Raw genomic sequence first — 25,522 nt, forward strand, 5'->3', positions numbered from 1 at the left:
CTAAGCGACCCTAGTGGCCGACACAAACACCTGGCCCATCTAGGAGTGGCACTGCAGTGTCACGCAGGATGTCCCTTCCAAAAAACCCTCCCCAAACAGCACATGACGCAAAGAAAAAAAGAGGCGCAATGAGGTAGCTGACTGTGTGAGTAAGATAAGCGACCCTAGTGGCCGACACAAACACCGGGCCCATTTAGGAGTGGCACTGCAGTGTCACGCAGGATGTCCCTTCCAAAAAACCCTCCCCAAACAGCACATGACGCAAAGAAAAAAAGAGGCGCAATGAGGTAGCTGACTGTGTGAGTAAGATAAGCGACCCTAGTGGCCGACACAAACACCGGGCCCATTTAGGAGTGGCACTGCAGTGTCACGCAGGATGTCCCTTCCAAAAAACCCTCCCCAAACAGCACATGACGCAAAGAAAAAAAGAGGCGCAATTTCCTCCCCAGCGCCAGCAACACCCATATCCTCCTCATCCTGGTGTACTTCAACACTGACATCTTCAATCTGACTATCAGGAACTGGACTGCGGGTGCTCCTTCCAGCACTTGCAGGGGGCGTGCAAATGGTGGAAGGCGCATGCTCTTCACGTCCAGTGTTGGGAAGGTCAGGCATCGCAACCGACACAATTGGACTCTCCTTGTGGATTTGGGATTTCGAAGAACGCACAGTTCTTTGCGGTGCTTTTGCCAGCTTGAGTCTTTTCAGTTTTCTAGCGAGAGGCTGAGTGCTTCCATCCTCATGTGAAGCTGAACCACTAGCCATGAACATAGGCCAGGGCCTCAGCCGTTCCTTGCCACTCCGTGTGGTAAATGGCATATTGGCAAGTTTACGCTTCTCCTCCGACAATTTTATTTTTGGTTTTGGAGTCCTTTTTTTACTGATATTTGGTGTTTTGGATTTGACATGCTCTGTACTATGACATTGGGCATCGGCCTTGGCAGACGACGTTGCTGGCATTTCATCGTCTCGGCCATGACTAGTGGCAGCAGCTTCAGCACGAGGTGGAAGTGGATCTTGATCTTTCCCTAATTTTGGAACCTCAACATTTTTGTTCTCCATATTTTAATAGGCACAACTAAAAGGCACCTCAGGTAAACAATGGAGATGGATGGATACTAGTATACAATTATGGATGGACTGCCGAGTGCCGACACAGAGGTAGCCACAGCCGTGAACTACCGTACTGTACTGTGTCTGCTGCTAATATAGACTGGTTGATAAAGAGATGTCGTAGTATGTATGTATAAAGAAGAAAGAAAAAAAAACCACGGTTAGGTGGTATACAATTATGGACGGACTGCCGAGTGCCGACACTGAGGTAGCCACAGCCGTGAACTACCGTACTGTACTGTGTCTGCTGCTAATATAGACTGGTTGATAAAGAGATGTCGTAGTATGTACGTATAAAGAAGAAAGAAAAAAAAACCACGGTTAGGTGGTATACAATTATGGACGGACTGCCGAGTGCCGACACAGAGGTAGCCACAGCCGTGAACTACCGTACTGTACTGTGTCTGCTGCTAATATAGACTGGTTGATAAAGAGATGTCGTAGTATGTATGTATAAAGAAGAAAGAAAAAAAAACCACGGTTAGGTGGTATACAATTATGGACGGACTGCCGAGTGCCGACACAGAGGTAGCCACAGCCGTGAACTACCGTACTGTACTGTGTCTGCTGCTAATATAGACTGGTTGATAAAGAGATGTCGTAGTATGTATGTATAAAGAAGAAAGAAAAAAAAACCACGGTTAGGTGGTATACAATTATGGACGGACTGCCGAGTGCCGACACAGAGGTAGCCACAGCCGTGAACTACCGTACTGTACTGTGTCTGCTGCTAATATAGACTGGTTGATAAAGAGATGTCGTAGTATGTATGTATAAAGAAGAAAGAAAAAAAAACCACGGTTAGGTGGTATACAATTATGGACGGACTGCCGGGTGCCGACACAGAGGTAGCTACAGCCGTGAACTACCGTACTGTGTCTGCTGCGACTGGATGATAAATAATGATATAAAAAATATATATATATCACTACTGCAGCCGGACAGGTATATATATTATATAATGACGGACCTGCTGGACACTGTCTGTCAGCAGAATGAGTTTTTTATAGAATAAAAAAAAAAACACCACACAAGTGAAGTCACACGACGAGTGTTTAACTTTTTCAGGCAATCACAATATAGTATACTACTAACTATACTGGTGGTCAGTGTGGTCAGGTCACTGGTCAGTCACACTGGCAGTGGCACTCCTGCAGCAAAAGTGTGCACTGTTTAATTTTAATATAATATGTACTCCTGGCTCCTGCTATAACCTATAACTGGCACTGCAGTGCTCCCCAGTCTCCCCCACAATTATAAGCTGTGTGAGCTGAGCACAGTCAGATATATAATATATACACATAGATGATGCAGCACACTGGGCTGAGCAGTGCACACAGATATGGTATGTGACTGTCTTGTACTCCTGGCTCCTGCTATAACCTATAACTGGCACTGCAGTGCTCCCCAGTCTCCCCCACAATTATAAGCTGTGTGAGCTGAGCACAGTCAGATATATAATATATACATAGATGATGCAGCACACTGGGCTGAGCAGTGCACACAGATATGGTATGTGACTGAGTCACTGTGTGTATCGTTTTTTTCAGGCAGAGAACGGATATATTAAATAAAACTGCACTGTCTGGTGGTCACTGTGGTCAGTCACTAGTAAACTCTGCACTCTCTTCTACAGTACTCCTAAGCTCCAGTAAATCAGGTCAATCTCTCTCTCTCTCTCTCTCTCTCCTAATCTAAATCACTGTACTCCCTAACAGCTGCTCCCCGTCCCCAATCCTCCCCACAATTATAACTAAGTCACTCAGTCTTTACTCTTTTCTACTATAACGGAGAGGACGCCAGCCACGTCCTCTCCCTATCAATCTCAATGCACGTGTGAAAATGGCGGCGACGCGCGGCTCCTTATATAGAATCCGAGTCTCGCGAGAATCCGACAGCGTCATGATGACGTTCGGGCGCGCTCGGGTTAACCGAGCAAGGCGGGAAGATCCGAGTCGCTCGGACCCGTGAAAAAAAACATGAAGTTCGTGCGGGTTCGGATTCAGAGAAACCGAACCCGCTCATCTCTAATAAACAGGACATGCACACTTTAACCAACCCATCATTTCAGTGACAGGGTCTGCCACACGACTGTGACTGAAATGACGGGTTGGTTTGGACCCCCACCAAAAAAGAAGCAATTAATCTCTCCTTGCACAAACTGGCTCTACAGAGGCAAGATGTCCACCTCATCATCATCCTCCGATATATCACCGTGTACATCCCCCTCCTCACAGATTATCAATTCGTCCCCACTGGAATCCACCATCTCAGCTCCCTGTGTACTTTGTGGAGGCAATTGCTGCTGGTCAATGTCTCCACGGAGGAATTGATTATAATTCATTTTAATGAACATCATCTTCTCCACATTTTCTGGATGTAACCTCGTACGCCGATTGCTGACAAGGTGAGCGGCGGCACTAAACACTCTTTCGGAGTACACACTTGTGGGAGGGCAACTTAGGTAGAATAAAGCCAGTTTGTGCAAGGGCCTCCAAATTGCCTCTTTTTCCTGCCAGTATAAGTACGGACTGTGTGACGTGCCTACTTGGATGCGGTCACTCATATAATCCTCCACCATTCTTTCAATGGTGAGAGAATCATATGCAGTGACAGTAGACGACATGTCCGTAATCGTTGTCAGGTCCTTCAGTCCGGACCAGATGTCAGCATCAGCAGTCGCTCCAGACTGCCCTGCATCACCGCCAGCGGGTGGGCTCGGAATTCTGAGCCTTTTCCTCGCACCCCCAGTTGCGGGAGAATGTGAAGGAGGAGATGTTGACAGGTCGCGTTCCGCTTGACTTGACAATTTTCTCACCAGCAGGTCTTTCAACCCCAGCAGACTTGTGTCTGCCGGAAAGAGAGATCCAAGGTAGGCTTTAAATCTAGGATCGAGCACGGTGGCCAAAATGTAGTGCTCTGATTTCAACAGATTGACCACCCGTGAATCCTTGTTAAGCGAATTAAGGGCTCCATCCACAAGTCCCACATGCCTAGCGGAATCGCTCCGTGTTAGCTCCTCCTTCAATGTCTCCAGCTTCTTCTGCAAAAGCCTGATGAGGGGAATGACCTGACTCAGGCTGGCAGTGTCTGAACTGACTTCACGTGTGGCAAGTTCAAAGGGCATCAGAACCTTGCACAACGTTGAAATCATTCTCCACTGCACTTGAGACAGGTGCATTCCACCTCCTATATCGTGCTCAATTGTATAGGCTTGAATGGCCTTTTGCTGCTCCTCCAACCTCTGAAGCATATAGAGGGTTGAATTCCACCTCGTTACCACTTCTTGCTTCAGATGATGGCAGGGCAGGTTCAGTAGTTTTTGGTGGTGCTCCAGTCTTCTGTACGTGGTGCCTGTACGCCGAAAGTGTCCCGCAATTCTTCTGGCCACCGACAGCATCTCTTGCACGCCCCTGTCGTTTTTTAAAAAATTCTGCACCACCAAATTCAAGGTATGTGCAAAACATGGGACGTGCTGGAATTTGCCCATATTTAATGCACACACAATATTGCTGGCGTTGTCCGATGCCACAAATCCACAGGAGAGTCCAATTGGGGTAAGCCATTCCGCGATGATCTTCCTCAGTTGCCGTAAGAGGTTTTCAGCTGTGTGCGTATTCTGGAAACCGGTGATACAAAGCGTAGCCTGCCTAGGAAAGAGTTGGCGTTTGCGAGATGCTGCTACTGGTGCCGCCGCTGCTGTTCTTGCGGCGGGAGTCCATACATCTACCCAGTGGGCTGTCACAGTCATATAGTCCTGACCCTGCCCTGCTCCACTTGTCCACATGTCCGTGGTTAAGTGGACATTGGGTACAACTGCATTTTTTAGGACACTGGTGAGTCTTTTTCTGACGTCCGTGTACATTCTCGGTATCGCCTGCCTAGAGAAGTGGAACCTAGATGGTATTTGGTAACGGGGGCACACTGCCTCAATAAATTGTCTAGTTCCCTGTGAACTAACGGCGGATACCGGACGCACGTCTAACACCAACATAGTTGTCAAGGCCTCAGTTATCCGCTTTGCAGCAGGATGACTGCTGTGATATTTCATCTTCCTCGCAAAGGACTGTTGGACAGTCAATTGCTTACTGGAAGTAGTACAAGTGGGCTTACGACTTCCCCTCTGGGATGACCATCGACTCCCAGCAGCAACAACAGCAGCGCCAGCAGCAGTAGGCGTTACACGCAAGGATGCATCGGAGGAATCCCAGGCAGGAGAGGACTCGTCAGAATTGCCAGTGACATGGCCTGCAGGACTATTGGCATTCCTGGGGAAGGAGGAAATTGACACTGAGGGAGTTGGTGGGGTGGTTTGCGTGAGCTTGGTTACAAGAGGAAGGGATTTACTGGTCAGTGGACTGCTTCCGCTGTCGCCCAAAGTTTTTGAACTTGTCACTGACTTATTATGAATGCGCTGCAGGTGACGTATAAGGGAGGATGTTCCGAGGTGGTTAACGTCCTTACCCCTACTTATTACAGCTTGACAAAGGCAACACACGGCTTGACACCTGTTGTCCGCTTTTCTGTTGAAATACCTCCACACTGAAGAGCTGATTTTTTTGGTATTTTCACCAGGCATGTCAACCGCCATATTCCTCCCACGGACAACAGGTGTCTCCCCGGGTGCCTGACTTAAACAAACCACCTCACCATCAGAATCCTCCTGGTCAATTTCCTCCCCAGCGCCAGCAACACTCATATCCTCCTCATCCTGGTGTACTTCAACACTGACATCTTCAATCTGACTATCAGGAACTGGACTGCGGGTGCTCCTTCCAGCACTTGCAGGGGGCGTGCAAATGGTGGAAGGCGCATGCTCTTCACGTCCAGTGTTGGGAAGGTCAGGCATCGCAACCGACACAATTGGACTCTCCTTGTGGATTTGGGATTTCGAAGAACGCACAGTTCTTTGCGGTGCTTTTGCCAGCTTGAGTCTTTTCAGTTTTCTAGCGAGAGGCTGAGTGCTTCCATCCTCATGTGAAGCTGAACCACTAGCCATGAACATAGGCCAGGGCCTCAGCCGTTCCTTGCCACTCCGTGTGGTAAATGGCATATTGGCAAGTTTACGCTTCTCCTCCGACAATTTTATTTTAGGTTTTGGAGTCCTTTTTTTACTGATATTTGGTGTTTTGGATTTGACATGCTCTGTACTATGACATTGGGCATCGGCCTTGGCAGACGACGTTGCTGGCATTTCATCGTCTCGGCCATGACTAGTGGCAGCAGCTTCAGCACGAGGTGGAAGTGGATCTTGATCTTTCCCTAATTTTGGAACCTCAACATTTCTGTTCTTCATATTTTAATAGGCACAACTAAAAGGCACCTCAGGTAAACAATGGAGATGGATGGATACTAGTATACAATTATGGATGGACTGCCGAGTGCCGATACAGAGGTAGCTACAGCCGTGAACTACCGTACTGTGTCTGCTGCTAATATAGACTGGTTGATAATGAGATGTAGTATGTATAAAGAAGAAAGAAAAAAAAAACCACGGGTAGGTGGTATACAATTATGGATGGACTGCCGAGTGCCGACACAGAGGTAGCTACAGCCGTGGACTACCGTACTGTACTGTGTCTGCTGCTAATATAGACTGGATGATAATGAGATGTAGTATGTATAAAGAAGAAAGAAAAAAAAACCACGGGTAGGTGGTATACAATTATGGATGGACTGCCGAGTGCCGACACAGAGGTAGCTACAGCCGTGGACTACCGTACTGTACTGTGTCTGCTGCTAATATAGACTGGATGATAATGAGATGTAGTATGTATAAAGAAGAAAGAAAAAAAAAAACACGGGTAGGTGGTATACAATTATGGATGGAATGCCGAGTGCCGACACAGAGGTAGCTACAGCCGTGGACTACCGTACTGTACTGTGTCTGCTGCTAATATAGACTGGATGATAATGAGATGTAGTATGTATAAAGAAGAAAGAAAAAAAAACCACGGGTAGGTGGTATACAATTATGGATGGACTGCCGAGTGCCGACACAGAGGTAGCTACAGCCGTGAACTACCGTACTGTGTCTGCTGCTAATACAGACTGGTTGATAATGAGATGTAGTATGTATAAAGAAGAAAGAAAAAAAAAACCACGGTTAGGTGGTATACAATTATGGATGGACTGCCGAGTGCCGACACAGAGGTAGCTACAGCCGTGGACTACCGTACTGTACTGTGTCTGCTGCTAATATAGACTGGATGATAATGAGATGTAGTATGTATAAAGAAGAAAGAAAAAAAAAAACCACGGGTAGGTGGTATACAATTATGGATGGACTGCCGAGTGCCGACACAGAGGTAGCTACAGCCGTGGACTACCGTACTGTACTGTGTCTGCTGCTAATATAGACTGGATGATAATGAGATGTAGTATGTATAAAGAAGAAAGAAAAAAAAACCACGGGTAGGTGGTATACAATTATGGATGGACTGCCGAGTGCCGACACAGAGGTAGCTACAGCCGTGGACTACCGTACTGTACTGTGTCTGCTGCTAATATAGACTAGATGATAATGAGATGTAGTATGTATAAAGAAGAAAGAAAAAAAAAACCACGGGTCGGTGGTATACAATTATGGATGGACTGCCGAGTGCCGACACAGAGGTAGCTACAGCCGTGAACTACCGTACTGTGTCTGCTGCTAGTATAGACTGGATGATAAATAATGATATAAAAAATATATATATATCACTACTGCAGCCGGACAGGTATATATTATATAATGAGGGACCTGCTGGACACTGTCTGTCTGCAGAATGAGTTTTTTAATTTTTATAGAATAAAAAAACACCACACAAGTCACACGACGAGTGTACTTTTTCAGGCAGACAATCACAATATACTATACTGGTGGTCAGTGTGGTCAGGTCACTGGTCACAGTGGTCAGTGGTCAGTCACACTGGCAGTGGCACTCTGGCAGCAAAAGTGTGCACTGTTTAATATGTACTCCTGGCTCCTGCTATAACCTATAACTGCTCCCCAGTCTCCCCCACAATTAAGCTGTGTGAGCACAGTCAGATATTATACATAGATGATGCAGCACACTGGGCTGAGCACAGATATGGTATGTGAGTGTGACTGAGTCACTGTGTATCGTTTTTTTCAGGCAGAGAACAAGAACAGAACGGATTATTAAATAATAATAAATTATAAAACTGCACTGGTGGGTCAGGTCACTGGTCATCAGTCACTAGTATAACTCCTCCTAAGCTCCAGTAAGTAAATGAAGTGTCTCACTCTCACTCTCCTATCTATTTTAATTTCTAAACGGAGAGGACGCCAGCCACGTCCTCTCCCTATCAATCTCAATGCACGTGTGAAAATGGCCGCGACGCGCGGCTCCTTATATAGAATCCGAGTCTCGCGATAGAATCCGAGCCTCGCGAGAATCCGACAGCGTGATGATGACGTTCGGGCGCGCTCGGGTTAACCGAGCAAGGCGGGAAGATCCGAGTCGCTCGGACCCGTGTAAAAAAACATGAAGTTCGGGCGGGTTCGGATTCAGAGAAACCGAACCCGCTCATCTCTAATTTTTAACACCATTTTTAAAAATGACAGTTAAGAACTGATTGATTGGTACTTCATCCCTGTGCAAGGCTTGGTAAATCTGGGCCATAGTGATGCAAATAAACATCAAAAAAATGTTTGCTTTGCCCACAATGTAAATCTGTTGTGTGCGCAACAACCCATCATGATAACCTCGCCATAGGCGTGCGCAGCACATTTTATTAGGGGGTGCACCATCAGAGGGGTGTGTCTAGCACCGCCTTTTGGGCGTGTCAACGCAATATAAAATATCCACCCTTGCACCAATCCTAATAAAGCAGATACATTGTCAGATGTTGTGGTGTGCACCAAACACCCCTGATGGCACTCACTGCAATTACAGTGCTCCTCCTCAGCCTGGTCTGGCTCCCCCTCTCTTTCCCCTGCAAGCTGCAGCAGCTTACTTACAAGTCAGCCGCTCACGGACACTGACAGTCGCAGACTAGTACTGCTGCTGCTGAAAAATGCTGCTGCCGGCCGCCTGCCAGTATTGAATTTGTCTTCCTAAGAGGAATGCTCGCTGCATGCTGATCCTCATCAGTGGCTGGCGTTGGCATAGCATAGAAGGAGAGAGGTGGGCATGTGGCGTGTGCGCGTGCGAGCAGCATGACGTAATCACATCACGCTGTTTTTGTACATGGAAGTGGAGCCGGGAGCTTGAAAGCCGGTGGCAGTGGCACCCTTGATTAACCCAGGCGTCCGGTCAGTACTGCAGTCCTGACAGGGTGCAGCTCAGAGGGGACAGTAATCAGCCTGCTCGGCGATCGCTGCATCATGCATGTGTGATCGGAGTGCCAGACATTAGGGGGTGCCTGTGCGCACGAGGCACCCCCCCTGCGCACACCTATGAACCTCGCTCTTAGCTGAATTTGCTCCTTAGAGAAATGGGCTGTTGAAACATGTGGTGATGCCTTATGTTATTTCAGGCTTCCCCTGTAGATCAGAGGCTTTGCATCACCCAAATCACAGAAATCAAATGTCGCTAAAGTTTCTTGCTGTAGTTACTATGATAGCACCATCTATACCAAACCATTGTATATATGTTATGTAATTGATTACAGTTACATAGTTAGTGATTCATTTTATATTTTAATGAAAGCGCAAATCAATATACTAATGCTATGTAAAATAATTAGGTTGCTAGTAGTGATAGAATTGCCTTTTTTCTACTCACAAAACCAGATCCACCATACAGGAACAGATGCTCAGTGAATTTGGGGCCTAATTCAGACCTCTTTGCTAGGCAGCGATTTTTGCACTGCTGCGATCAGATGGTCGCCTGCTACAGGGGGAGTGTATTTTCGCCGTGCAAATGTGCAATCACATGTGTAGCAGAGCTGTACAAACAGATTTTGTGCAGTCTCTGCGCAGCCCAGGACTTACTCAGCCACTGCGATCACATCAGCCTGTCCGGGACCGAAACTGATGCCAGGAACCCTCCCTGCAAACACATAGACACGCCTGCGTTTTTCCACACACTCCCTGAAAACGGTCAGTTGACACCCACAAACGCCTTCTTCCTGTCAATCTTCTTGAGATCGTCCATGCGAACGGATCCGTTGCACAAACCCATCACTGAGTGGCGATCTGCTTTGAACCCGTACAACGCGCCTGTGCATTGCGGTGCATACGCATGCCCAGTTTGGACCTGATCGCCCGCTGTGTGAAAACACACAGCAGCGATCAGGTCTGAATGACCCCCTTGGTTAAATTATTCAACAAGCAGCTGGGACGAGCCATTTGGTTGAATATTGATTAGAACTACTTAATCAATTTTGTAGTCATTTATTTTATGGCACAAGTGTTTGTAATAAATGGCATGGTGTGGGTGACAACTCTGGGGGGTCATTCCGAGTTGATCGCTAGCTGAACATGTTTGCTGCGCAGCGATGAAGCAAAAAATCAGCACTTCTGCGCATGCGTATGCGGCGCAATGCGCACGCGCGACGTACTTTCACAACGGCTGAAGTAGTTTTACACAAGGTCTAGCGACGCTTTTCAGTCGCACTGCTGGCCGCAGAGTGATTGACATGAAGTGGGCGTTTCTGGGTGTCAACTGACCGTTTTCAGGGAGTGTTTGAAAAAACGCAGGCGTGCCAGGAAAAACGCAGGCGTGGCTGGGCGAACGCAGGGTGTGTTTGTGACGTCAAATCCGGAACTGAACAGTTTGAAGTGATCGCAAGCACTGAGTAGGTCTGAAGCTACTCTGAAACTGCACAAAATTCTTTTGTATCCGCTCTGTGCTCCTTTCGTTCGCACTTCTGCTAAGCTAAAATACACTCCCAGTGGGAGGCGGCACAGCGTTTGCACGGCTGCTAAAAACAGCTAGCGAGCGATCAACTCGGAATGACCCCTCTGTCCTATGATATTATTACTTTTTTATTCTGCAACTATAGAATGTAGTGTTCAGTATATTGCCACAATTCAATTTTCTAACATATGCAAAGTAGCTATTTCTTTAAAGAATTGCATGCACATATTGTAAACAGTGTTACCTTTCCATTTGTGTTGCAGTGCTGGATTATGAGATTCATGTTTATACAGGCAACATTTCTGATACTGATGCAGAATATACTGTTTATATCAATATCTTTGGAAATAAGGGGGATTCTGGCAAACGCAAACTACATAAAAGCAAGTTTCAAACTTTCAAGTTTCAGAGAGGACAGGTAACATATTACTGTACATTTTCAATGAGTTACATGTTATATGCAGATAATATTGAGGCACATGGTCAAATACTTGTTATATTTATTTATTTTTTATTATTATTATTATTATTAGGATTATTTATTTTGTTATACCGTTTGTCTTTTTTAAAATAACAGTGCCCAATGTTACTTGGACTACTGGGTATCTATTAACCCACTTTTGCTGTGTTCCATTGTAAGGTACATTGCACTGAACAGGAAGTAGCCAGTCTTCAAGGTACTGTTATTGTGGGGGTCAGTGATCTATCTACTTGTATGATTACTTTAGTGAGATTGAGGTTGCATGTGACAGGAACACTGTCAAAATATCCCAATGGGAATGGAGACAAGCAGCAAATCACATACTGGATAGTGGGAGGATCCGAAATACAGAAGTACAGGTAATTTTACTGAGCTCCCGTGTCCATTCGAGTTTGCATTCATGGCCGAAAAAATGCCTTTTGGTGATTTACACCAAACACGGCAGAGTTTGTCAAATTCATTGAGATATACGGCCGCCCACACATGTATGAACAAATAGACTATCGGCCAAACACGGTTGGATTTTCACATACACCTCACAGAACACAGAAATTTACCAAGAATTCATATTCTTAATCACTGATGACAATACACAAACACTACTGTAAAAGGATGGAATTCGTACAGATATAGAACTTTAAAATAGAACACCTTTTGACTGGCATGTTTGTTGAATGTTGCATGGATCAGTGAGATCTGTGCATGCTTCTCCGTGCAAAAGTGTACTAAACAGTTAAAAATATTTTAAAAAAATTGTATGAAGTCCCCCCTTCAAAGCATAACCAGCCCCGGGCACTTTGAGCCGGTCCTGGTTCTAAAAATACCAGGGGAAAACAGCGTGAGATCCCCCAGTATTTTAAGAAGCAGCACTGGGCTCTTGGACTGGTCCTGGTTCCAAAAATATGGGAAAAAAAAGAAGTAGGGGATCCCCTGTATTTTTTAAAACAGCACCGGGCTCCATTAGTCAAGGAGATAATGCCACAGTCGGGGGACACATTTATATAGGTCCCTGCGGCTGTAGCATTAAAGACTCAATTAGTCAGCCCTGGCTGGGTTTCCCTGGGTGAATTGGGACCCCCAATTCAAGGGCCATGGCTGAAACCCGGGACTATTCCCGCCATCCGTGGGCTGTGGATGGCCGGTTGATAGTCCATCAGTTGTGTAAAATAGAGAATTAATATTGTCTTTTACAGTGGAACTACAGGTCCCAGCAAGCCTCACTCGCACGGACCAGGCTTCATGGCTTCATGTTCAGCAGAGTTTGACAGACGCTTCCGTAAAACACTGCTCTGGATTATTAATGGCTTCAACATCAGAAAACACGAATTAGACAAACACTGGAGCTTAGTAAATTACTGTATATATTTTGTCAAAAATAGACATGAAAACGTCTGATGCTTACCGCGATTAATCTCAGGCAGAATCAGCAGAAACACGGGAGCTTAGTAAATTTACCTCATAGAGTAGTAACGTCGTCCCAAAAGAGGGAGTGGTCTATAGAAAAGGGGTGTGGCTTCATGGGAGTGCTCCGATTGCGAGCCACGCCCCCATTTTTCAGCAGTATGGGGGCATTGCCAGCGCTCTGGGATGCCCCCTGTCCCTCCATCTCTAGTGAATAGACGCTATGCGCACAGCATCTATTCACTGCTGCTCTGCGCTGAATTGAGCAGAGCAGCGAGTGTCTGGAGCCTTCCAACTGCCCCCCACCACCACCACTGCGGGACACTGCGGCCTGTGGGAGGGAGAGCGGGACAGACCCCCAAAAAATGGGACTGTCCCGTGAAAATCGGGATAGTTCGGAGGTATGGAGAGGTGTCACATAATTGATTCTTATGAAGAAATGTATAGTCTATACACTACACTAGAGCTTTGACAAAAGCTATGAAAATAAATGAATGGGAGAGAGCAGAGCCTGTTTTCAGTAGCTTATCCTGTAAATATATGTATGTGTAAACAACTCATGCAATATAGGGCTGATTTGGCACTGGACGGATCTGTGTGCATGGGCGCAATTAGTGAGCCTTTGTATACAGCACATGCGTAGATATGAATTTAAACACTTTTGCATATCTTTGTCTTATTCTGACTTGGACCTATCTTGGCCGGATCTGTCTCTCCATGAAAATTGTGAATTTTGCAGCAGCAACAATGTAAGTGCGTAGAACAAATGGGAGTAATTAGGACATGTATGAAAGCTGTGTGCAACTCTTGTTCCTGCATATGGGGATGGGAGACTGTTTCTGACGTATCTCTTGCACTTGGCATGGGCCTTCTGCAAGGGTGGATACTAATGAATGGCAGTTGGGATGGCTGGTGTAAAACCAATGCGGCGCGGTGCGGCTTGCTGTTTATAGACGCATGGATCCCCACAGTAGCCCTACAGATTCATGCATCAGCATAAGGTACTCATGCTTCCCCGCAGCCACTTTATGTGTATGCATTTCTGTATATAGGTAGTGATTCCTATGTAATATCTCTGCTCTGTTTCCTGTACAAATATTGAACATAGCAAATGTGGGTGAGTATTGCTAATAGTTCAATTTACTAATGACTAAAATTAAATACAATTTTGTTGACCATTTATTTTTGTACAATTTACAATGATTCATATTTATTGTTAATTCCACTGTAGGTTGATGTTTTTTCCGTTCAAGCAGTTTCATTGGGAATACTCCAGAAAATCAAGATGAGTTGTGATGGAAGTAACAAAGGTATAATAACTTGTGGGAACAATTAGAAATTCCACAATTGAAACATGTTTTCATTCTCCAAACACAGTAGCAAATCGGACATGATGAGAAGGATGAGAAGGAGAGGCGACTGAAGGTGGAGATAACCCTAATCTCCAGGAATGCAGGGCAGTAGAGAATGGTGCCATGTCTGGGTACTGTAGGGGATCTGTCCTAATCGGGTGAAGCTGTGGACTCTCACCTTCTCACTAGTCCCGGAACAGAGCCACCACAGAGCTGCCCAGAGTGTCCTTAAGACTCTCATCTTCTCATTAGTCCCAGCACAGAGCCACCAAAGAGCTGCCCAGAGTGTCCATAGGACTCTCATAATCTCACTAGTCCCAGTACCAAGCCACCACAGAGCTGCCCGGAGTGTCCATAGGACTCTCATATTCTCACTAGTCCCGGTACCAAGCCACCACAGAGCTACCCGGAGTGTCCATAGGACTCTGATATTCATTTCTCACTAGTCCCGGTACCAAGCCACCACAGAGCTGCCCGGAGTGTCCATAGGACTCTCATATTCTCACTAGTCCCGGTACCAAGCCACCACAGAGCTGCCCGGAGTGTCCATAGGACTCTCATATTCTCATTAGTCCCGGCACCAAGCCACCACAGAGCTGCCCAGAGTGTCCTTATGACTCTCAGCTTCTCATTAGTCCCAGTACCAAGCCACCACAGAGCTGCCCAGAGTGTCCATAGAACACTCTGTTTCTCGCTAGTACAGACAAGCCACCTGCTTTTGACCACTTATAATGACAATGGCCACCCTTTCCTCTTCTCTTTTCCAGAAATAGGATATACACTATTTTAAGATGCAAACCCATTAAAACATATATATATATATATATATATATATATATATATACACACACACACACACACACACACACACACACACACACACAGTATTTCAGTGACATGCAGTGGCGTGAGGCAGAGCCTTTCCTGTCATTCTAACGTATATGCCAGAGTTTTGATTATATAAAGTATATGAAAAATACAAATAATACAGGTTGAGTATCCCATATCCAAATATCCGAAATACGGAATATTCCGAAATACGGACTTTTTGAGTGAGAGTGAAATAGTGAAACCTTTGTTTCTCTAACGTCCTAGTGGATGCTGGGGACTCCGAAAGGACCATGGGGAATAGCGGCTCCGCAGGAGACTGGGCACAAAGTAAAAGCTTTAGGACTAGCTGGTGTGCACTGGCTCCTCCCCCTATGACCCTCCTCCAAGCCTCAGTTAAGATTTTGTGCCCGAACGAGAAGGGTGCAATCTAGGTGGCTCTCCTGAGCTGCTTAGAGTAAAAGTTTAAATAGGTTTTTTATTTTCAGTGAGACCTGCTGGCAACAGGCTCACTGCATCGAGGGACTAAGGGGAGAAGAAGCGAACTCACCTGCGTGCAGAGTGGATTGGGCTTCTTAGGCTACTGGACATTAGCTCCAGAGGGACGATCACAGGCCCAGCCATGGATGGGTCCCGGAGCCGCGCCGCCGGCCCCCTTACAGATGCTGAAGCAAGAAGAGGTCCATAAATCGGCGGCAGAAGACTTTCCTGTCTTCATAAGGTAGCGCACAGCACTGCAGCTGTGCGCCATTGCTCTCAGCACACTTCACACTTCGGTCACTGAGGGTGCAGGGCGCTGGGGGGGGGCGCCCTGGGAAGCAATGAGTTTACCTTATTTGGCAAAAAATACATCACATATAGCTCCTGGGCTATATGGATGTATTTAACCCCTGCCAGTTTTCCAGAAAAAAGCGGGAGAAGAGCCCGCCGTGAAGGGGGCGGGGCCTATCTCCTCAGCACACAGCGCCATTTTTCCCACACAGCTCCGCTGGTAGGAAGGCTCCCAGAATCTCCCCTGCATCCTGCAACTACAGAAACAGGGTAAAAAAGAGAGGGGGGCACTTATTTGGCAAAATAACAGATATAAGCAGCTATAAGGGATAGACACTTATTGTAAGGTTGTCCCTATACATATATAGCGCTCTGGTGTGTGCTGGCAAACTCTCCCTCTGTCTCCCCAAGGGGCTAAGTGGGTCCTGTCCTCTATCAGAGCATTCCCTGTGTGTGTGCTGGGTGTCGGTACGTGTGTGTCGACATGTATGAGGAGGAAAATGATGTGGAGGCGGAGCAATTGCCTATAATGGTGATGTCACCCCCTAGGGAGTCGACACCTGAATGGATGGCCGTAATTAAGGAATTACGTGACAGTGTCGGCACGTTACAGAAAACTGTTGACGACATGAGACAGCCGGCAGCTCAGTTAGTGCCTGTCCAGGCGTCTCAAACACCGTCAGGGGCTATTAAACGCCCGTTACCTCAGTGGGTCGACACGGACCCAGACACAGACACTGACTCCAGTGTCGACGGTGAAGAAACAAACGTATTTTCCAGTAGGGCCACACGTTACATGATCACGGCAATGAAGGAGGTTTTGCACATCTCTGATACTGCAAGTACCACAAAAAGGGGTATTATGTGGGGTGTGAAAAAACTACCCGTAGTTTTTCCTGAATCAGATGAATTGAATGAAGTGTGTGATGAAGCGTGGGTTACCCCCGACAAAAAACTGCTAATTTCTAAAAAATTATTGGCACTATATCCCTTCCCACCAGAGGTTAGGGCTCGTTGGGAAACACCCCCTAGGGTGGATAAGGCGCTCACACGCTTATCAAAACAAGTGGCGTTACCGTCTCCAGAAACGGCCGCCCTTAAGGAGCCAGCAGATAGGAGGCTGGAAAATATCCTTAAAAGTATATACACTCATACTGGTGTTATACTGCGACCAGCAATCGCCTCAGCCTGGATGTGCAGTGCTGGGGTGGCTTGGTCGGATTCCCTGACTGAAAATATTGATACCCTGGACAGGGACAATATATTATTGACTATAGAGCATTTAAAGGATGCATTCCTATATATGCGAGATGCACAGAGAGACATTTGCACTCTGGCATCAAGAGTAAGTGCGATGTCCATTTCTGCCAGAAGAGGATTATGGACGCGACAGTGGTCAGGGGATGCGGATTCCAAACGGCATATGGAAGTATTGCCGTATAAAGGGGAGGAGTTATTTGGGGGCGGTCTATCGGACCTGGTGGCCACGGCAACGGCTGGGAAATCCACCTTTTTACCCCAAGTCACCTCGCAGCAGAAAAAGATACCGTCTTTTCAGGCTCAGTCCTGTCGTTCCCATAAGGGCAAGCGGGCAAAAGGCCACTCATATCTGCCCCGGGGCAGAGGAAGGGGAAAAAGACTGCAACAGACAGCTTCTTCCCACGAACAGAAGCCCTCCCCCGCTTCTGCCAAGTCCTCAGCATGACGCTGGGGCCTTACAAGCGGACTCAGGCACGGTGGGGGCCCGTCTCAAGAATTTCAGCGCGCAGTGGGCTCACTCGCAAGTGGACCCCTGGATCCTGCAGGTAGTATCTCAGGGGTACAAATTGGAATTCGAGACGTCTCCCCCTCGCCGGTTCCTGAAGTCTGTTTTACCAACGTCTACCCCCGACAGGGAGGCGGTATTGGAAGCCATTCACAAGCTGTATTCCCAGCAAGTGATAATCAAGGTACCCCTCCTACAACAGGGAAAGGGGTATTACTCCACGCTGTTTGTGGTACCGAAGCCGGACGGCTCGGTGAGACCCATTTTAAATCTGAAAGCCTTGAACACTTACATAAAAAGGTTCAAGTTCAAGATGGAGTCACTCAGAGCAGTGATAGCGAACCTGGAAGAAGGGGACTACATGGTGTCTCTGGACATCAAGGATGCTTACCTCCATGTCCCAATTTGCCCTTCTCACCAAGGGTACCTCAGGTTTGTGGTACAGAACTGTCACTATCAGTTTCAGACGCTGCCGTTTGGATTGTCCATGGCACCACGGGTCTTTACCAAGGTAATGGCCGAAATGATGATTCTTCTTCGAAGAAAAGGCGTCTTAATTATCCCTTACTTGGACGATCTCCTGATAAGGGCACGGTCCAGAGAACAGTTAGAGGTCGGAGTAGCACTATCTCAAATAGTACTACGACAGCACGGATGGATTCTAAATATTCCAAAATCGCAGCTGATTCCGACGACACGTCTGCTGTTCCTAGGGATGATTCTGGACACAGTACAGAAAAAGGTGTTTCTCCTGGAAGAGAAAGCCAGGGAGTTATCCGACCTAGTCAGGAAACTCCTAAGACCAGGCCAGGTGTCAGTGCATCAGTGCACAAGGGTCCTGGGAAAGATGGTGGCTTCTTACGAAGCGATTCCATTCGGCAGATTCCACGCAAGAACTTTTCAGTTGGATCTGCTAGACAAATGGTCCGGATCGCATCTTCAAATGCATCAGCGGATAACCCTGTCTCCAAGGACAAGGGTGTCTCTCCTGTGGTGGTTACAGAGTGCTCATCTCCTAGAGGGCTGCAGATTCGGCATTCAGGATTGGGTCCTGGTGACCACGGATGCCAGCCTGAGAGGCTGGGGAGCAGTCACACAGGGAAAAAATTTCCAGGGCTTGTGGTCAAGCATGGAAACGTCACTTCACATAAATATCCTGGAACTAAGGGCCATTTACAATGCCCTAAGTCAGGCAAGGCCTCTGCTTCAGGGTCAGCCAGTATTGATCCAGTCGGACAACATCACGGCAGTCGCCCACGTAAACAGACAGGGCGGCACAAGAAGCAGGAGGGCAATAACGGAAGTGGCAAGGATTCTTCGCTGGGCGGAAAATCATGTGATAGCACTGTCAGCAGTGTTCATTCCGGGAGTGGACAACTGGGAAGCAGACTTCCTCAGCAGACACGATCTTCACCCGGGGGAGTGGGGACTTCACCCAGAAGTCTTCCACATGATTGTAAACCGTTGGGAAAAACCAAAGGTGGACATGATGGCGTCTCGCCTCAACAAAAAACTGGACAGATATTGCTCCAGGTCAAGGGACCCTCAGGCAATAGCTGTGGACGCTCTGGTAACACCGTGGGTGTACCGGTCAGTGTATGTGTTCCCTCCTCTTCCTCTCATACCAAAAGTACTGAGAATCATAAGAAGGAGAGGAGTAAAGACTATACTCGTGGCTCCGGATTGGCCAAGAAGGACTTGGTACCCGGAAATTCAAGAGATGCTTACGGAAGACCCGTGGCCTCTACCTCTAAGACAGGACCTGCTCCAGCAGGGACCATGTCTGTTCCAAGACTTACCGCGGCTGCGTTTGACGGCATGGCGGTTGAACGCCGGATCCTGAAGGAAAAAGGCATTCCGGATGAAGTCATCCCTACCCTGATCAAAGCCAGGAAGGATGTAACCGTACAACATTATCACCGTATTTGGCGTAAATATGTTGCGTGGTGCGAGGCCAGGAAGGCCCCTACGGAGGAATTTCAACTGGGTCGATTCCTGCATTTCCTGCAAACAGGACTGTCTATGGGCCTCAAATTAGGGTCCATCAAGGTTCAAATTTCGGCCCTGTCGATATTCTTCCAAAAAGAACTAGCTTCTGTTCCTGAAGTTCAGACGTTTGTCAAGGGAGTACTGCATATACAGCCTCCTTTTGTGCCTCCAGTGGCACCTTGGGATCTCAATGTAGTGTTGGGATTCCTAAAATCACATTGGTTTGAACCACTCACCACTGTGGACTTGAAATATCTCACATGGAAAGTGGTAATGCTGTTAGCCCTGGCTTCAGCCAGGCGTGTATCAGAATTGGCGGCTTTATCCTATAAAAGCCCTTACCTAATTTTTCATACGGACAGGGCAGAATTGAGGACTCGTCCTCAATTTCTCCCTAAGGTGGTTTCAGCATTTCACTTAAACCAACCTATTGTGGTGCCTGCGGCTACTAGGGACTTGGAGGATTCCAAGTTGCTGGACGTAGTCAGGGCCCTGAAAATATATGTTTCCAGGACGGCTGGAGTCAGAAAATCTGACTCGCTGTTTATCCTGTATGCACCCAACAAGCTGGGTGCTCCTGCTTCTAAGCAGACGATTGCTCGTTGGATTTGTAGTACAATTCAGCTTGCACATTCTGTGGCAGGCCTGCCACAGCCAAAATCTGTAAAAGCCCATTCCACACGGAAAGTGGGCTCATCTTGGGCGGCTGCCCGAGGGGTCTCGGCTTTACAACTTTGCCGAGCAGCTACTTAGTCAGGGGCAAACACGTTTGCTAAATTCTACAAATTTGATACCCTGGCTGAGGAGGACCTGGAGTTCTCTCATTCGGTGCTGCAGAGTCATCCGCACTCTCCCGCCCGTTTGGGAGCTTTGGTATAATCCCCATGGTCCTTTCGGAGTCCCCAGCATCCACTAGGACGTTAGAGAAAATAAGAATTTACTTACCGATAATTCTATTTCTCATAGTCCGTAGTGGATGCTGGGCGCCCATCCCAAGTGCGGATTGTCTGCATTACTTGTACATAGTTATTGTTACAAAAATCGGGTTATTGTTGTTGTGAGCCATCTTTTCAGAGGCTCCTTCTGTTATCATGCTGTTAACTGGGTTCAGATCACAAGTTGTACGGTGTGATTGGTGTGGCTGGTATGAGTCTTACCCGGGATTCAAAATCCTTCCTTATTGTGTACGCTCGTCCGGGCACAGTATCCTAACTGAGGCTTGGAGGAGGGTCATAGGGGGAGGAGCCAGTGCACACCAGCTAGTCCTAAAGCTTTAACTTTGTGCCCAGTCTCCTGCGGAGCCGCTATTCCCCATGGTCCTTTCGGAGTCCCCAGCATCCACTACGGACTATGAGAAATAGAATTATCGGTAAGTAAATTCATATTTTTTGGTGGCTCAATGTACACAAACTTTGTTTAATACACAAAGTTATTAAAAATATTGTATTAAATGACCTTCAGGCTGTGTGTATAAGGTGTATATGAAACATAAATGAATTGTGTGAATGTAGATAAACTTTGTTTAATGCACAACATTATAAAAAATATTGGCTAAAATTACCTTCAGGCTGTGTGTATAAGGTGTGTATAAAACATAAATACATTCTGTGCTTAGATTTAGGTCCCATCGCCATGATATCTCATTGTGGTATCTAATTATACCAAAATACGGAAAAATCCCATATCCAAAATACCTCTGGTCCCAAGCATTTTGGATAAGGGATACTCAACCTGTATATTATAAATCTCTTTGTATTATTCTAATAATTTTTATAGTCAAAACTCTGGAGTAAACAGTCTATGGCAGATGAGGCACTGCCTATCTTATCAAAGCTCAACAAAATTCCAGCAGTATATACTGCTGTACATGTGTATAATGCCCACATGAACACTTGGGCTCATATATTGTGTGTAAATCTGGCTGTGGTACTAGCCAGTGCCTCCTGAGCCATTTACCTTACCACATCCCTGATATATTTATGTATTTAGTTTACATAAATCACTGTGGCATATTCACGGGTGTGGTACTGTTTCCTTACCCTTTTTCCTCAAGCTGCTATTAATGATTTACTGTTTATTAAGTGTCTCGCGTGTACCATGATGTTCACATGTCAGATGATGGAGTGAGCATGCCTTTTAATGGTACAATACCCCTCAACCTCCTCCTTCAGCTGCTATCAAGTACAAGATGGAAGAATTCTGACACAGAGATTCAGTGACTCTCCCCTTAGAAATAAGCTTGAGTGCTGAAATGCTAATGCACTCCACATGCAACCATAGAACTCTCCCATATACAGTTTGCCTAAAAAGAACATCCTAGAAAAATAAATCGTATTCATATTGTACAAACTATTGGCATAGAGTGTTTTACCCACACAGTCATGATCACCTCTTGAGCTATGCTTCACTCGGTAGGCACACACCAGAAAGCTCTTTGTGGTATAACTTGTTTATATAATGAAGCTGGAACCGATCATAATACAAACTGATAATCAGAGCAACATAACTGTATATGAGCAGCAATCATTGCATGCTCCATCTCTCTCCTTCATGTCACCTTCACACACAGGAACAAACAAGTACAAATATACTTCACAGACTGTAAAACACATAAACACATATGCGACAGCTCCACCTGCTGTCCCTCCAGTGTAATTGCATATCAAGTCTCAGTCTGTTGTAATCAACACCCCTTCTCAACAGATAAGGCTTGATCCACGAGACCCATCTTTCTAGATAGTCTGTGATGTCTTTCTCCAGCCAATGGCTTGGTGAGAATGTCCGGAGTCATTTCTTCTGTTGGCCAATATTCCAAGTTGAGAAGACCTTGTTCCTGTAGATCCTTTAAGAAGTGGTACTTCACATCAATGTGCTTGGTCCTTGGATTTACACGTTCTATTTGTGCTAATGCGAGACATCCTTGATTATCCTCAAAGATTTATGTAGGTTCTTCTTGTTGCTGTCCCAAATCAGCTAACAATTGTCTCAGCCATATTAGCTCTTGACTTGCTTGAGCTGCCGCAACATACTCTGCTTCTGTGGAAGAAAGTGTTACGCATGATTGCTTCTTACTTATCTAACTTATAAGTCATTCACCAAGAAGAAATAGACAAAACATAAATAAATGACTAACAATTTAAATCATCGGCTTTTGGATAAATTTCCTCTTCTCTATTGTGTGAGATTTGACCCCATGAGCACCGCTATTTTTGAACCTTTGCACCAAGTAGAAATAGGTAACCACTTGTGGACTTTCTGTCGGTAGTTTCCAGCCCAATCTGCATCCACATATCCGATCAGATTACACTTTTTGCTTCCTGGAAGTTTAAGTCCTAAGGTGATGGTTCCCTTTAAGTAACGTATTACCCTTTCATGGCATTCCAGTCCATCTGACTTGACTTGGAGACCTTTCTGCTTAGAATTGCTACTGCTGTAGTGATGTCAGGTCTGGTAATTAGTAGCGGATCTTGCCACGGGCAAGCATGACGTTTGCCTGGGGCGCCGCCTTCCGGAGGGCGCCGGCGCCATCCGGAGGGCGCCGCACCATGGCAAGATCCGCTGCTGCTGTGGTGCCCCCCGCTGCCCGCTGTGAAGGGAAACTAGACGCTACGCGTCTAGTTTCCCTTCCTGGAGAGGACCTTAACTGTAATGATGTGCGGTGCGCGTTGATGTCATCGCGCACCGCACAGCAAAGGTCCTCTCCACGAAGGGAACTAGACGCTTAGCGTCTAGTTTTCCTTCGTGGAGAGGACCTTTGCTGTGTGGTGCGCGATGACGTCATCGCGCACCGCACATCCTACTACAGTACAGGGGGCGTAACTGACCACGCCCCCTGTATGAAGCCAGACCCCCTAATGCCGCCCGGGGTGCAAGAAGCCCCGGAACCGATCCTGCTGGTAATAGAGGCAACATACAGCAATTTTCCAATTGCCTCTCTGTACAGGTGATTGTCTGGTAATGGTGTACCTTCATTGTACATTTCCTTTATGTAGTTGGTCTCCATGGGAGTACTTGCCGGTTTTGCATCTTGCATCCCAAGCTCCTCAATGGATTCCTGTATCTTTTGTTTCTGGTTTAAGGTAAAGTTACCATTTTCTTCTCTCGCTATTTGAATACTTAAATAGTGTGTTATATTTCATACTGTAGGTCTTTTGTTTCAAATTTCCGTATTCAGAATCTGCAGTAATTCTACTTCTTGCTCGAAACATACTACAAGATCATCCACATAGATTAACAGGTAGATCCACCTGTCAGCTATTTCCTTGACATATAAGCAGGGATCTGCTTTGCTTCTCACAAAGTCTTCCTGTATGAGTACTTAATTTATTTTTGTGTTCCAGGCTCTTGCTGCCTGCTTCAGACCATATATACTCTTCTGGAGCTTGCACACTATGGGGCAGATGTATTAACCTGGAGAAGGCATAAGGAAGTGATAAACCAGTGGTATGTGCAAGGTGATAAAGCCACCAGCCAATCAGCTCCAATATGTAAATTAACAGTTAGGATCTGATTGGCTGGTGCCTTTATCACCTTGCACATATCACTGGTTTATCACTTCCTTATGCCTTCTCCAGGTTAATACATCTGCCCCTAGGTGCCAGATGTATTAACCTGGAGAAGGCATAAGGAAGCGATATACCAGTGATATGTGCAAGGTGATAAAGCCACCAGCCAATCAGCTCCAATATGTAAATTAACAGTTAGGATCTGATTGGCTGGTGCCTTTATTAGAGATGAGCGCCTGAAATTTTTCGGGTTTTGTGTTTTGGTTTTGGGTTCGGTTCCGCGGCCGTGTTTTGGGTTCGAACGCGTTTTGGCAAAACCTCACCGAATTTTTTTTGTCGGATTCGGGTGTGTTTTGGATTCGGGTGTTTTTTTCAAAAAACACTAAAAAACAGCTTAAATCATAGAATTTGGGGGTCATTTTGATCCCAAAGTATTATTAACCTCAAAAACCATAATTTACACTCATTTTCAGTCTATTCTGAATACCTCACACCTCACAATATTATTTTTAGTCCTAAAATTTGCACCGAGGTCGCTGTGTGAGTAAGATAAGCGACCCTAGTGGCCGACACAAACACCGGGCCCATCTAGGAGTGGCACTGCAGTGTCACGCAGGATGTCCCTTCCAAAAAACCCTCCCCAAACAGCACATGACGCAAAGAAAAAAAGAGGCGCAATGAGGTAGCTGTGTGAGTAAGATTAGCGACCCTAGTGGCCGACACAAACACCGGGCCCATCTAGAAGTGGCACTGCAGTGTCACGCAGGATGTCCCTTCCAAAAAACCCTCCCCAAACAGCACATGACGCAAAGAAAAAAAGAGGCGCAATGAGGTAGCTGACTGTGTGAGTAAGATTAGCGACCCTAGTGGCCGACACAAACACCGGGCCCATCTAGGAGTGGCACTGCAGTGTCACGCAGGATGTCCCTTCCAAAAAACCCTCCCCAAACAGCACATGACGCAAAGAAAAAAAGAGGCGCAATGAGGTAGCTGTGTGAGTAAGATTAGCGACCCTAGTGGCCGACACAAACACCGGGCCCATCTAGGAGTGGCACTGCAGTGTCACGCAGGATGTCCCTTCCAAAAAACCCTCCCCAAACAGCACATGACGCAAAGAAAAAAAGAGGCGCAATGAGGTAGCTGACTGTGTGAGTAAGATTAGCGACCCTAGTGGCCGACACAAACACCGGGCCCATCTAGGAGTGGCACTGCAGTGTCACGCAGGATGTCCCTTCCAAAAAACCCTCCCCAATCAGCACATGATGCAAAGAAAAAGAAAAGAAAAAAGAGGTGCAAGATGGAATTGTCCTTGGGCCCTCCCACCCACCCTTATGTTGTATAAACAAAACAGGACATGCACACTTTAACCAACCCATCATTTCAGTGACAGGGTCTGCCACACGACTGTGACTGATATGACGGGTTGGTTTGGACCCCCCCCAAAAAAGAAGCAATTAATCTCTCCTTGCACAAACTGGCTCTACAGAGGCAAGATGTCCACCTCATCT

The 25,522-nt window shown here is 46.5% G+C and overlaps 1 protein-coding gene across 1 annotated transcript in view; it reads left to right on the forward strand.

Annotated features, from left to right (window-relative positions):
- Positions 1-25,522, forward strand: part of RP1 (RP1 axonemal microtubule associated) — a 1,008,071-nt gene that overhangs the window by 550,488 nt on the left and 432,061 nt on the right. The window contains exons 27-28 of the mRNA XM_063923729.1: positions 11,186-11,340; positions 14,036-14,114. Of these exons, the coding sequence (XP_063779799.1) occupies positions 11,186-11,340; positions 14,036-14,114 (234 nt within the window). The remainder of the gene's footprint in view (positions 1-11,185; positions 11,341-14,035; positions 14,115-25,522) is intronic.

The sequence above is a fragment of the Pseudophryne corroboree genome, chromosome 5, assembly GCF_028390025.1.
Source record: "Pseudophryne corroboree isolate aPseCor3 chromosome 5, aPseCor3.hap2, whole genome shotgun sequence".
In the NCBI taxonomy this organism is placed as follows: domain Eukaryota; kingdom Metazoa; phylum Chordata; class Amphibia; order Anura; family Myobatrachidae; genus Pseudophryne; species Pseudophryne corroboree.